The following is a 16,013-nucleotide window of genomic DNA, read 5'->3' as shown; positions in this document are numbered from 1 at the left end:
CGTTTGTGAAGTAACAAAACTAATTTACACTCTACTCAGTCAAAATTAAACTAAGATATGACAGAAGTGCAAAAGTAGGGAGTTTTTATTCTGGTGATAGAGTTCTGGCTCTCTTGCCCATGCTGTAAAATCCTCTTCGGGCTAAATATTTTTGTCCTTATGCAATTGGAGGAAATTTAGTGACTTAAATTATATCACAAACATTCCTGGGAGGAGAAAAGAGAAACAACTGTGTCATATAAATATGTTAAGAAAGTGCTTGAAAACGAGAACTCAGCTAATCATTAAAAAAATTTAGTTGTACATGTCCCACAGATTGAGGATTTAAACGATGGCAAGCAATCTGACTGTAACGAATTTCGTTAAACCAATCTTCAAAATTCAGAAATATTAAACAATCTGGACCGGAAACTTTCACATGTACTGCAACAAGAAAAGAGTGAACTAAAACGGCTATTATTGGAATATGAGCGCTTATTTACAGATGTTTCAATATGAACACATAAATTCTACCATGACTTTGAAATTGTAGATTCTACACCCGTGAGACAGCATCTGTACAAGATGATTCCTCTCAAGATGGCATGTTTGAGAAAAAATATTGATTATTTGCTGGATAATGATTTTATTGAAATAAGTAAAAGTAACTGGAGTTAACTATGTATTCTTGAGCCGAAACTAGATAGTACTTTCGGTATCTGTAACGACTATAGAAAAGTACATTGTCACCAAAACGGATTCATTTCCAGTACCCAGAATCGATGACTGCATTAGAGATGCAAAATATGTGACCAACTTTGACCTTTAGAAAGGATTTTGGCAAATTCCACCGACGTTACGAGCAAAGGAAAGTTTCAGCATTTGCAACTCCGGATGGACTTTGTCAATATAAAGTGATGACGTTTGGGATGGAAAAATTCCCCGTCAACATTCCAGCGTTCAATGAACATGATAGCATCTAGTCTAGATAAATGGTGCGTCCATCGATGACATCATCGTCTACAAATCCACCTGAAAAGATCACTTGGAAACCGGTAATGCAACTTTTACAATTAGTTTATGAAAAGTGAGTTTTGCCGTGCTTGTGTTGCATTTTTAAGGCATTGTGACACATGGTCAAGTTAAACAGGTGGAATTTAAGGTCAAGGCTATCTCTGAATATCCATTGCCTATCAGTATGAGGCAACTGGATATTATTGAAAATTTTACTCCAATTTTTCCATAATTGTTGAACCCCTGACAGATCTGTTGTGTAAGAAAACCAAGTTTCATTGGTCTGACAAATGTCAGGAGGCTTTTGAAAAGTTAAAAACCATACACAAGAGTGCACCAGTTCTTTCAGCTCCAAATTCCAACCAGTCATTTAAAATATCTGTTGATGCAAGTGTTATAGGGTTTGGTGAAGCATTGATTCAAGAAGACAAAAATGGTGTTGATCATCCAGAGGGTTTTTTCTTAACAAAAACAACAAACAACTAAACAAGCATCTGAGAATGTATTCCACAACCAAGGATGAATGTTGCAATAATCTCTTTTTGAACACTTTTAAGTTTATATTAGTTAAACTCATTCTGCAATTATTGTATTTAGTGATCACAACCCCCGGACTTTCATCAGCAAAATGAAAAGGAAAAAACATTGATTGTTGAGGTTGAGTTTGATGTTTTAGGAATACAATATTGACCTTAGGCACATATAGGGGAAATATTATGTAATTGCATGTTCAAGTTCATGTGAATAGGAGTTATATGTTGCTTTATTTTGTATATATTTTTGTATGAGTCATAAGACATCTTCCTGTGTAGTTTTAATTTATGTCTATTTGATTAATATATAAAGGAAAGCTTTACTGTATAAATCTTTCTTTTTCGTTATGAGGGGATGTGTTATATATATCTATATTGTGTGTTTCATGATTGTAGATTATAATCATCATTTGTACATGTCACAGAATAAGGCAAGAAATAACTTGGTTTCACCTTAGAATGATTTAATCATTTTCGTGGTACCTGCGTACAACGTTACCTAGGGTGGAAAATTGTTCAAGCTAACATGCATCTCGTTGTAGATCACTTGCAGCGAGAGACACAAAAGCACGGTATGCATGGGTATTTTACCCTTGTTAATACATGTACTCATTTTCCTGTAGATTTAAGGCAAGTTTCTGTTCTAATCGACCACTGGTATCTTGTCAAGGAGTATATGCTCTCCATTTCAGCGGTAAGTGTTACATTTTATTCTATTTGCAAATATGTGAAGCATATTCAGTTTTAATGACATAGCGTGAAATGTTGCTTTTATTTGAACTGTGATGAACTTTTGAACTGTCACAAGTTGCTGTTAAGAGTTTAGTTTAGCAGCATGCATTACAGATTATACTTCCGTACCTGTTATTATGACCAGTTTGGTTTTATTTTAGCTGTGTGTGGGTGTATCGAGCTGTCAGTCTGGCTGTTTGTATGTCTGTCTGTATGGGGATGGAAGCATGTGCAACCATCAAGGATAAAAGTGTTGATCTGTAAATGTGTGCATATGATGGATCCATGAAGGGTGTGTGTGGGCTGACCTAAAAATTCATGAGAGGTGAGGTTTGACAATGGACATGTGAACCAGGTCGAAATTTCTAGTTTACAAGTATTTAAATGAGTCATGTGTTGTTATGAATCGTACGTGCTGTGCAAATGACTGAGTCATGAGTCATATGTTTGATACAATTCTATTTATTACAATTGATCATGATTATTTCATTTGATTTGATTATGTTGTGTATCAATTGAGTACAATTTGAGTTACACCTATTTGCATGAGACTATATGACTCTTACCTTTATTACATGAGATTATATGCATCACATCTTGGTTTTACTTTATCATGTGTCTACAATTTTTGAATATATGAATCACATTTTTGTTAACCCATTTTTGAATGCTTGCATGAATTATTTTTGTATGTCATAAGGTTTCATAAAGTCACAAATTCATTCACATATAGCAAATGTTTGTGTGAAGTAATTGAACGAGTAGTATGTTTAGAGCTTGAAAGAATCACACTGTATATGTTGTAGAGAATATACATATATTTATTAATTCATTTCATTATTGTGTTTGTGTCATTTAATCCAGGCATTCAAACAGGTCAAATCCTGTTGCAGTAAACAACATATTATGTAGCCAAGTTTTGTCCATGATTGTAGATTATAGTTTAAGTGTTCAAGTCAATGATTGTTTTTGTAAGCAACATGTTGACTTGGACTTAAATTCAGGCCATTGGTTTTCTCTAGGAAAAAAAATCATGGTCTACGTATGTAAGGTTGATTTGCTAAAATTAAACTAAACAGACCTGAACTTTTCCAGTTTGGGGTAATTTTCCATTTAAGATGGAGTTTTTCGAAAAAGGTTATTTCAAAAACAGTTCTTGCAGCAAAACTCAAGTTGGGATGTATGAAAGGTTGTTTAAAGATCTCAGATACCTTTCATAATGGCCGAAACAAGTTCATATTAATTAGGTGATCTGTCATCATATTGACATGTTACCACTTGAGGAGATTTATTTTGATCTTGTAAGAAAAATCTATCAAAATTAGTATATTGGTTTATATAATTATTATAAGATCTTAGATACGACAATGAATACAATTCAAGCATCGAGCATATCAATATAGTGATCTGAGTTACCATTTTAAAAAAAGACATTATTATTATTAATATTAATTTTATTATCTAAACCTTGGATCAATATGATTTTGAGTTCACAAAAGCAAAAGTTTAGATATCTACGCTTCCTGTATCTACTGATTTAAATAATGTCTTCTCCAATCAACAACTATGCCATGAGAGACAGAAACATTCACTCCTTTATCCAGACTCTCACTCACTCAATCATCATACCAAAACACCCTTTAAATTCAAAGCATTTTAGTTGACATGTCTTCAAAAGGTGTGTGTGTGATTGGATTTTTAACATAGCTTTAACAATCATATCACTACGATGTCTGCAGTGTGGCAGTTAATAGTGATGTCTAGCACTGTGGCATCATGCTGCAGACATGTAGCATGATGTCCCACCCAGTCACATTATCCTGACACCAGGCCGACCAGTCCTAACACTAACCTCTTAATGCTGAGCACCAAGTGAGGCAGCTGTTAGTACCATTTTTGTAAGTCTTTGGGATCAAACCCACGACCTCCCGCATCCGAGGCGGACGCTCTAACCTCTTCAAAAGGTAATAAAACCCATAGACGAACATGTGCTAGTGTGGAATACAAGACAATTATGTCACACTATATTTTCCTCACACAAATAGTATTTGCAATCACTGATACAGATGGGGGTGGGGTGGGGTGGCGTTAGAGTTCATAAAAGTTTAGATATCTATGCTTCTGTATCTACTGTCTACTGATTTAAATAATCTATTCACCAATCCAAAACTATGCTTAGAGAGAGACAAACATTCATTCCTTAATCCAGACTCTGTCTCTCTCTCTCACAGTCATACCTGGGGTATTAACATGTTAAATTCAAAGCATTTTAGTTTAAATGTCTATAAAAGGTAATAAAACCCATAGACATGTGCTGTTGTAGTATATAAAATAATTATGTCTCACAATATTTTCCTATCTTCTGTTTTTGTTTTTATAAAATTATACTAGTTTATCATCGGTTTAACACCGCTGGTAACTGTACCATTTACTACATTCACATTTTAAATTTGATTGTGAACTGTTAAAGAGATGTACTTTTCAGTGTCCACCAAAAAGGCATGTATAATGTTATCATATCTGTTTTGTCTATAAAGTTTAGTTTTTTCGAAATACCTCAAGTTTTACACCGTAAAACCTTTACCAAACTGCGGATTGCTTTGTACACAGGTGAGGGAGACACCTGTACACTAGAATTCCCTGGTTCCAAAAGATATGTTCACAGGTAGGAAATAAATGTATCTTAAATGTAACTTAAGTACTACACAATATATCTTAAGCAAACTTCATGTGGATGAGTTGCATAGATGCATTCTATTACGAACAATGCCTATGTAACTCAGCTTAGACACCTAACATCGCTGTAAACAAAGATTGCCCTAGAACTTTAAGCGTAACTGAATGGTAAAAGTGTTGTTTTTTTTATGCTATGAGGCAAGGGAGACACCTGAAGATAATGAAATAAATAGATCCAAAGTGAAAGTCACTCACTGAAAATATAAAAACAGATTCCACATAGCAACATGCATACCACACCACACTTGGTATACTGCATAAAACCAAAGGCAAGAAAAGTCATCAGTTGATGTTGGACCCAAATGGTCAGGCATGGTCAGTGAATGAAGAAAGAAAAATGGCTTTGTCATAATGTTGTTGTTGTTTGGGGTGAAGTAACCATAGCAAGATAGGCTATAGATGGCAGCCAGTGTAACTGGTGCAGGAAGACCCTGGGATATCCCCTGTAAGAATCACTGACCCATGGAAGCTACTGGTAGCCTCCTCATAATAGCATTAGTTCTAAAATAGTGGAATGTTGTACTGTTTTTAATTTAGCAGTGAGTTGTCACCTCAGACCAAAAGTGGCTATGTAGTGCCAACCAAAGGTAAAAAGATTGTACTGGATATATCTACTGCTGTTTGGGTCAAAAGGTTGAAGGTCAAGGTGACTATGATCACTATCAAAGATTGATGGTTTACACACAACAAAACTTCAACCTCGCACTACTCACTTTAAGGAAACTACCAGTATTGGTGGATTGCAAATGAACCAAAACAAATTATTTTTGAGTCAAAAGAACAGTCAATTCATCTAAAATGTTTTTTTCTTTCTTTGAAATACCATAGTAACAGTGACTTGAAAAATGGTTAGGGTCCCAGTAAGTTAAAGAACAAACAATGCTATCATTACATTAGCTCAAGTTCCTAGGTATACACTTTTAGAAGCCATCAAGAGGTGTTTTTTTTATGCAAGGTTCTGAAGAACAAAAGGATCAATATTTGTCACATCAAAAATGGGGAATTCCCTAAATACATGACATCATATAAGGCATTATTCATGGTACTCTTGTTACACAATTTACTGCCTCTAGAAAAAGTAATTTCTTTGATAATCTTTCAAATAATAGTCTAAACATTTTCAAGTCAAATGCAATTAAATTGTTAAATGTGAAAGGTATGTCATAATGTCCTGCCTTTGGTTCTATGGTACATTTCTCTGAAATGCATTCCTCAGTGTTTCACTTCCTATCATGAATAGCACTTATTATTCTTCAATGCAAAAGTCAATCCATGTTAGTGAGATGAGTAATTTAGGTCACAATGACCTGCTTTTCATACAATTGCTTAGTTCCCCCAAAGATGCAATAATTCACCTAATCTCATAAACCTATCTTGAATGGTGTCTTAGAAGTGAACTAAAATGAACAAGTTGAACAAAATTCAGTAAAGCATGAATAAATAATCAGTGAGATACTCTTGTGTCTAGCACGTTTAAATGCATTTCTTTAAAGTTTAATATCCCTACAAAGAGTAAGGTACAGTGTATGTAATTAACTGCAAACTGACCATAGTCTGTGAAGCTTGCAATGACCTACTGTAAATATGGTGTTGATCAATGACATGCATCCCATAACCAAGTTTAATAATCCTTCTGTGAATAAAAAAGATTGAAACGTAACTTAAATGCAAACCAGACCAAAGTAACTGAAGCATGAAATATGAATTACTGGGACCAAAGTAAGTGAAGCATGAAATATGAATTACTGGGACCAAAGTAACTGAAGCATGAAATATGAATTACTGGGACCAAAGTAACTGAAGCATGAAATATGAATTACTGGGACATTGTGTTAAGCTGATAAAATGCCATTTGCATAGATGCATTCTATTATGAACAATGTCTATGTAACTCAGCTTAGACACCTAACATCGCTGTAAACAAAGATTGCCCTAGAATTTTAAGCGTAACTGAATGGTAAAAGTGTTATTTTTTTACGCTAGACAACACTGAACTCAGATGGCAAACACAGTACAGAATTTTTAAATTTTAACTGCTATAAACTGACCGCTGCCAATTAACTTCACTATCTACCTTTTCAATTTGGTCATTATGTAGAAAAATAATTCATTCGCATAATGTACATGATAATATAATAATGATTACAGAAGACTGAAATGAAGATCAATATTCTTTTTTTTATTTTCCAGGTCATTTACAGAGGCCATGCAAGAACATGAGCATTTTTAACAGGTTAGCATTCAAAAAAAAAAAATTAAAGAAAAACTATACAATGCACAATTTACTTTTGTACTCCAAACTATAGGCTAATGTACCAAATTAAGACGTGCAACATACAAACATGGCCAACATTTTCACAGCCACATATAAATCATGTTCAATTTTTTTTAAACAGTATACCGGCTGTAAGTCAAAAACATTATATTTTGGCACCTATCCAAAATTACATTGGGTCAAAGCTTGAAATATATATTCCATGTAATTTAAAATTGCTTTGTTTTTGGTAACTTTTTTGGTGCAAAGCCACCAAAGGTGATGGCAGCTGAGGAAACTTGCCATACTCTGTTAGCAGAGATTATCATAGTTTGAACATTTTGCAGTGTATTCATTTCTGTGAATTTCTTGGAGTGAGATCATGTAATACATCCCATAAAAATGTATACTGTATGAATTCTAACCTGTCATAATTACTAAAATTTAACTAGCCAAAATTAAAGTCATCAGTTTTGGAACAAGATACCAAAATTAATGTTATGAGTTTTTGAATGAGAAACCATAATTTTACATCCACAAAAAATAGCTACTTACAGTATACACGTGTTTGGTAAATCTACAAAATTGTCATTTTATATCATGACCATCTACTGGACAAATCACTCTGGACTCTTGTTTGCCTAGATTTTATACAATTTTCCAACACCAACTTTACAACCTGGCAAAAAGGCAGATAACAGTGGTATTGCAAAATGATACTGTACAAATTTAGAGAGATGTTAAATTAATCTTGGTTTACTCATAACAGCCTTATCCATTCTTGCAATGTGATTAACCCAAAAGGAAATTCACCTTCTTCATTATATTCTCTCAGGTCAACCATAACATACATATTTATTTACAAGCCGAGTCCAACTTTAAACAACACTGACCCTGATCAGCCAGTGTATAATGCTTAACAGATTATGGTCTACATTGTTTGTCTTACTAATTCCTCCAAACAAAACTTAAATTAATCAATGCAAGTTATGTTATAAATCTCATACATAAAGAATGCAATTTATTATTATCCTTGAAGAAAAAAATTAATTTTTTTGCAATTAACAACACTAAAGTCACATAAAAAAACTTTGTTAAACTGTAAAAATTAAATTTCAACAGATTGCGAAACCATTCATTGTTCACTGTCCTAACGCCGCCCAGAAATTCATCATTCTGACTGACTCTGGCAATATTTATTAGATTTATCCATATCTGACATGTATATGGATAATATTAGCATATTTAAATCTAAACAGTAATGCTTGTGTTAAATGTAACTGGAAGGGCTTGCAATAAGCATCTCACTGTACAATGAATCAACAGGCAAATTCATGTGCAATGTATGCAATAACATACTTTATTATATGCTCATTTTTTTCCCCGTTAACTTTACATTGTCAGAATTGTTCAGTATTCCCCAATACTGAATGCACATATAGCATTCACGTGAATAAAGGAACTACTTTCTATTGTAAACAAACAATGATGCAGACAACAGCACTTTTGATTTGTAAACAAATCATATACACTCACGTAAGAGGCTCTTTACGTTGTGGTTATTTAAATTTGTTTCTGAATGAACTAAAACATGTTTCGTGGACTGCAAAAAAAAAAAAAAACAGCTGTTTTGGCACATTCTGTGTTGATACAATGTTACGGATTTAGGCTAGCTACATTATATAAAAGACGGACAATTATGTCCTTACAAATAACATACAAGTGACAAGGAATATACTGTATTCTTTATTTGGTGATAAGAATGGCAAAATAAAATATACTTACAGTTTTACATCCTGAATTTCCTCAAAATGTTTTTTTCTTAATTCTGCAAATCCGAATTACATGAGCCATGTCATAGGTTTTCATTCTGGATTACACATTTCGAAAGCGTGCTGTAATTTCGATGATTTGTGCAATTGCATCCTCTTACTGCACTCAAAATGAAATACACATTAAATTCCAAAGCGTCTTTTTGAAAATTACAATTGAAAGACTTCATATTTTGCCACGTTATGATTTCAAACATTCAATGACAGAAACAGAAACACATTTGCAGACGTAAACACGCTTCTCCCGCGCCACTTCAATCCAATATATTTCATGTATAATTTGCACTGATGAATCCAGTCCAAAATCACAAACCTTCGTCGAATCGAAACAAAATACCAAAATAGTCATTGCAATGCGCATTCATTCACAATATGACTGCAAATTTCAATTTTAACTAGACATGCCATTTTCTTTCGAAAGTTATGTCGACCGCGCGACTAAGTTAAAATTATCTGGGCGGAGCTATGTGCACATTAATAATGATGTCATTTTGTAATGTCAAATCTGTGCTTGTGTATTTAGTTTGGAATATGGCATTCATTCATTTACGTTGTTTCTTGTAGTGTATTTTGTTTTGATAATTAAATCTTAGGTAGAATAAAAAAAAATAGGCATATAATAAAAAGGTTACTGCATTTGTATGGGAAAATATGAACTCGTTTTGTCGGAAAGATATACTGTACTCACAAGTTTGTGCAGTATTCATTCCAAAAACTTGTTCATATTTTCCCATACAAATGCAGTAACCTATAAGTATTACTATTTAGTACAGCGTGTTAAAATTCTGTCAAAAAATCAATTGTACAGTCTTACCCACTTATATTGACATCACTTACGTTGACAAGCTGCCTATTTCGACAAAAAAGCAAAGTCCCCATCCCTTGGTCTACTGTTACTACCAAAATTGTCATGCATATGTCGACATTGAGATAAAAAATAAATGTACATGTCGACAGAAGCCCTGTTGTTTTCTGATCATTTATAGTGACCAGCTGCCAGTGCCAACCCATACTTTGTTCAGCAATTAGTTGATCTTGCCGACAGGCTTTAATTTTCCCACCTAATCATTTATGTCAGCAAGCGGCCAGTTCTGACCTGTACTTTATTCAACAATTAATTGATCTTGCCACCAGGCTCTAATGTCACATTTGGATAAAAAATCAAGCTTTTGTTTGGTCCGGCGACTTAAATGAAAGCAATGAAATCTCTATTGATTCTTGCATATTCCAAAGTGATCGGTGATTAAAACAAGTTTATTGTGCTGTGACAGTTTCTTTTTTTAACTTTATTTAGCATGTGTCAATATATACAATATTATGCCTTCATTAATCACATGAACCGCATATCTCTTGTTCCCTTTTATGTGCTTTTCACGATGACTTCTGTAATAAATACATGTACTGTTTAAACCAACTTCTTGACAGGTTTTCATTTCCCTATGAATAGCTCCATCCCCTTGGTAGCCTCAGTAAGATGGGAAGAGACTGATCAAAATCTGGGACAATTTAAGTACATGTACTTGAAGCATGTAAATAACAACTAAGCAACCATGTGCTAATGCCAACAATGAATATCGTAGTGAATGTTTTTCATATCAGGATGTGACCAATGCAATATTTTATTGTGGATTTTATTATACAAAGATAACCAAAATGTAATTTGTCAATATACAAGTGAATTTCACACTGGATTTGTCTTCATGTGCTCAAAATTTCCATTGTTTGTTTTCTCAAAGTGTAAATGCTACTCACTGATGACAGGTCACCCCTTACTGATGAATTTAACTTGTATATATTTTTCAGACCCCCCCCCACTTATCTTGACATCCACCTATGTCGACAATATTTCCTCGGGCCCGAGGATGTCGACATAAATGGGTAGGACTGTATCATAAACAATATCTTGATTTTATGTAATCTGTTTTTCTTATTGAGGACTCTACATGTCAAGGTCAAGGCCATGTTAACACATTTCTCATTCTCAAATATTTTATCACATGACATTCACATCTACTGTCCAAGATTTGTAGACAGGAGTCGCAAAGAAATAAGATGAGACAGTACTCTTAAAACTTTTAAGAAATTTATGCTTAAACTTAAATTCAATTAACTTCCACAATTTATATCTGACACCAGGCTGACCAGTCCTAACACTAACCTCTTAATGCTGAGCGCCAAGTGCCAAGTGAGGCAGCTGTTAGTACCATTTTTTTAAAGTCTTTGGTATGACTTGGCTGGGGATCGAACACACGACCTCCTACATATGAGGCAGATGCTCTAACCACTAGGCCACTGGAGTGGTATGTGTAAATATAGTATATGTACAGACAAGTGAATACCAAAAAATATATGAGCACAAATGAAAGACATCATGAACAATACAGATATATAAAGATCATGAACAATACAGATGTATAAAGATCATGATACTGTATGACTTTTATTGTCTGTGGGTGAAGAGCTGGCCTTCTTCCTCCTGTTTCGGTTACTTAGGTCTAATACTGAAGGATCACTCGCATCACAGCTAACTGTATCCAGGCAATACCATTCTTCTTTCTCGATCTTGATACTGGGAACAAACCCCTCAGACTTGGGTTGTCCTCGACCTAGGAAGGTGTCCTAATCTAGTTCATCTGAAGGAAGAGATTACAGCATTATTCAAATTATTGTCTGGAAGTTCAGTAGTGAACTATTGAAACCATTTCTGATGTTCGTAAAAACTTACACATATTTGGTGCCAAAATATTTTCATACATAATTAATTCAACAAAGACAAATGTACACGAAATGCAAAATTCTTTGTTATGGCCTTTGATCATGCACAGAAGACAAATTAGCTCCATTGTCTCAGACAAGGTCAAGATGTACTCATAAACTGAGGTCATTGTGTCAGACAAATTAAAGATATACGAACAAACCAAGCTGAACTTCATTGTCTCAGACAAGGCCAAGATGTACCCACAGACAAGGCCAAGATGTACCCACAGGCAAGGCCAAGATGTACCCACAGGCAAGGCCAAGATGTACCCACAGGCAAGGTCAAGATGTACCCACAGGCAAGGTCAATATATACCCACAGGCAAGGTCAATATATACCCACAGGCAAGGTCAATATATACCCGTAAACTGAGTTCATTGTCTCTAACAAGGTCAAGATGTACTGACAAACTGAGTTTATTGTCTCAGACAGGGCCAAGATATTCCACAAACTGAGTTTATTGTCTCAGACAAATTTAATATATTCCCTAGCACTGGGGCATCATGCCATAGACATGTAGCATAATGTCCCACCCAGTCACATTATCCTGACACCAGGTCGACCAGTTTAATTTATTTCTATTCAATGATTCATGTTTATTACTACTGCACTATTTCTTTATTTTCATCTTTCTTTTCCATGTTACATGAAGACATTGTTTTCTCTATCCAAAAGTCTGAATTAGAAGTCTAAATGTTATAATACTATGATTTAAACTGGTTACTCACATTAATGCTGTCAAAAGTGTCCTAAAACATGATCCATTTGTAATTTATAGTAGGACTACATGAGAAAAAATATAAATGACACTATGTGCTGTGAGTTTTATAATTTAAGTCCTAATGAAGTTTCAATAACTACTAAAAAGGAAAAATGCAAAATAATGCAGAAATGTATTCTGATTAAAGCTGTTACATGAATTACATAGATTCCCATTTGATCTCCTATTATACTAATCATCTTGAAATGAAGACCAAAGCTGTTTCTTGTAGATATATCATACTTGTGATTTCAACACACAATTCAGTTGCCAAGGTCATTGTGTGTGATTTGGATTTTTAACATAGCTTTAATTTCCAGTCATACCACTACAATGTCTGCAATATGGCAGTTGATAGTGATGTCTAGCACTGGGATACAATGCCACAGACATGTAGCGTCATGACCCACACAGTCACATTATCCTAACACCAGGCCAACCAGTCCTAACACTAACCTCTTAATGCTGAGTGCCTAAAGAGGCAGCTGTTAGTACCATTTTAAAAGTCTTTAGTATGACCCACCTGGGGTTGAAACCTGTGACCTTCCGCATCCGAGGTGGATGCTCTAACCATTTCAGCTGCCAGAAAAGTTAAGATAACTGGGAAAACATAAAGGATCATCCCTAATTTCCAAGACATTTCATAAAAAGATAACTGGGAAAACAAAATGGATCATCCCTAATTTCCAAGTCATTTCATACAAAGATAAAACAAATGTATACATATGTGATACATTTTTCCAAAAATTAAATCAAGCACCATTTCATGATTAAATTTACCAGTGAATATAGAGGGACTGTATTATAGGGATAAATGCACTGTGTTTTTGTTTTAACTTCAAACTGATTAAGTTGCAGTACAGTGATGACATCAATAATGTCATGGAAGAGGGAAGAGGGGCATGCATTGAAACAAATACATTTGTATAAATCTGTCTGTTCTATTGCAGAAATTAATAAATCCTATGTACTGTATTCTTTCTCTCTCTTTTATAAAACTCTTTAAAAAAATATATTACATTGTGAGCAGTCATCAAAATAAGGAATATGTCTATCGATCTGTTAGTAAACTTTATCCACCTGACACAAACAAAAAACATCTTTGGTTGCCGATATTCTGCACATATTTAATTATTCACTAAGTATGGTTACTAAGTAGCAACCACTCTGCTGGCCAGCATGATCAGAGCGTCCGACACAGATGTGGAAGGTAACATGTTCGAACCCAGCAACAGACATACAAATGGTACCAGCAGCTGCCTTGTTTGGCCCCCAGCATAAAGACGTTAGTGTTAGGATTGGTCAGCCTAGTGTCAGGATAATGTGACTGGGTGGGACATCATGCTACATGTCTGCGGCATGATGCCCCAGTGCTTAACATCACTAAAAACTGCCACGCTACAGACATCATAACGATATGACTGCAGTTGTTGAAAGCTATGTTAAAAATCCAAAAGCAAACACAAAGTAGTAACATGTCAAGCTTTAACAAATGTACACAAGGTTTGTATGGCTTTTTCTTACGAAAATGATTAAGAAATATGTAAGTTGTTCTTTTTGGGGCAATTCTGGCAAGATTTTGACATCAAAATGAGCAAATGAGTGCTAGAATAAATATATGTGAAACATTAATGGAGCCAGAGCATGGTATCACAAAAACATCAACTGTGCTTAATTGAAATAAAAACATTTTAAATAATATTGCCAAAAAATTTAAGTTTTATCGATATCATGTGAAAATGCACAACTTAAAATATATGTATTTTGAGAGTGGTTTGTTATCCATTGTTACCTGTCTTTAGAGACCACTGCAGTGAGGGACCATCTGTCTTGAGAGACTCAGTCCTTCATAGAGATTTACTGATCACAGTGTTATGACATATTATGAGACAACCTGGCTTAAGAGACCATTGCTTTCTGTCAGATGGGGTGGTCTTTCAAGACAGGTTCTACTGTACATAAAAACAGGTGCCACAACAATTAAGAAAACTGATGGCTTTTTAATAGCTACTTTCCTTTATTAAAAGTGGTCATTGATAAAAATTAGTATTTTAAATTTGTAGTGAACTGGGTAAACTCTTAATTAAAACATCAAAGATATTATCAAGACTTTAATCAAAAGGTGTCCTACATTATGACTTGACCATGTGGCAAGAATAGTAAAATTCACAAGGTCAGTGAGTGACTATATTTTTTTCATGAAGTGAACTGGATAGTGAAGAAAAAAGCTTTAAACAAAACCTGTTACTAAAATATTTTGTCCCTATTATAACTCTTAACTTCAAACACTTGGAGAGGATAGTATGCGATGACATTATATTTCAAAACATGAAGTGAATTGGGGTTTGAGTTATTGAAGTAAAAGTATTGGACAAAACTATAACCGGACTGTTAATTGACCCACCCACCAACAAAAACTATGAACCCAAATGCTATATACCCATTCTTGAAGGCAAACAAAGGTAAAAAATGGTTTAAAATTATGCAATAAAATTCAAATGTCCCTTTGTCTTTACTAAACATTACTATAAATTGAGATAGGGTGTCAATACATTGGGCAGATGTTGAATCACTTTGCACTAAACATGTTAATTTTTACAGCAAATGGAGTAACATGAGTAAAGGGAGATGCCTTAGACAGTAGTGGGGCAGCAGGTCTCTTGGTAACTTGATACCAACTTGAATCTGTCTGTTACAAGTTTCTCTCTGAATGGATGAGCCCTACTGACAAAACTAGGTGTCAGAAAAGTAATTGACTGTACTTAATAGAAACAGACATCATTTAAACACTGTTGCAAAATATAAGTTAAGTCTTATAGATACTATGAATGACTACTTTGCATGTCATGTGCACATGCACAATTTAAGAGGAATCTTATTTGGACTATCAAATTGATGACAGCTTGTTATCCATCATGTCTAAAATACAGTAAAACCTCTCTTGAGAGATGGCTGCAATGAGAGACTACCCGTCTTGAAAGACTCAGTTCTTCATGCACAGATTTATTGATGATAGTATTATGACCTGTCACGAAAGCACCTGTTTTAAGAGACCATTATTTTTTCTCAGAAGGAGTGGTCTTTCAAGACGGGTTCTAGTGTACAGGAAAATAGGTGCCACAACAAATGAGAAAACCCACCTTTCTAATAGCTGCTTCATTTTATTAGAAGTGTCCTTGATACAATTTTAATACATATTTAAAGTATGTGTGTGTGTGTGGCACCTAAGTAAAAAGTAGCTATCTATTGCCAACAAAAGGTAAAGTATGAAAAATGTAAAATTTAATTGCAGACTTTCTTGGGTGATAGATCAGCATTACGTTTTCTTCAAGCAGTTTATGTCAAAACGCTTCTTTTTCACATGGTGTAATCCAGAGGACAATATAGTATAGGGATAAAATAGTATAATAATTTG

The 16,013-nt window shown here is 34.3% G+C and overlaps 1 protein-coding gene and 1 long non-coding RNA gene across 4 annotated transcripts in view; one reads left to right on the top strand and one right to left on the bottom strand.

Annotated features, from left to right (window-relative positions):
• LOC149802128 (uncharacterized) overlaps positions 1 to 7,306 on the top strand; it is a 145,578-nt gene extending 138,272 nt beyond the window's left edge. Inside the window, exon 3 of the long non-coding RNA XR_016420785.1 lies at positions 7,185 to 7,306. This is a non-coding gene — a long non-coding RNA (uncharacterized LOC149802128). The remainder of the gene's footprint in view (positions 1 to 7,184) is intronic.
• The window catches only part of LOC149802127 (uncharacterized), a 131,898-nt gene continuing 123,037 nt past the window's right edge, over positions 7,153 to 16,013 (bottom strand). For all 3 annotated transcript variants that reach the window (XM_089956530.1, XM_089956532.1, XM_089956531.1), the window contains exon 17: positions 7,153 to 11,713. In XM_089956530.1, the coding sequence (XP_089812656.1) occupies positions 11,700 to 11,713 (14 nt within the window). In that variant the 3' untranslated portion in view covers positions 7,153 to 11,699. The remainder of the gene's footprint in view (positions 11,714 to 16,013) is intronic.

This window comes from Sinohyriopsis cumingii, chromosome 4 (assembly GCF_028554795.1).
Source record: "Sinohyriopsis cumingii isolate HCF-2022 chromosome 4, ASM2855479v2, whole genome shotgun sequence".
Lineage (NCBI taxonomy): Eukaryota > Metazoa > Mollusca > Bivalvia > Unionida > Unionidae > Sinohyriopsis > Sinohyriopsis cumingii.
Note: the sequence above shows the minus strand (reverse complement) of the source record. Positions and strands in the feature narration are given on the sequence as shown.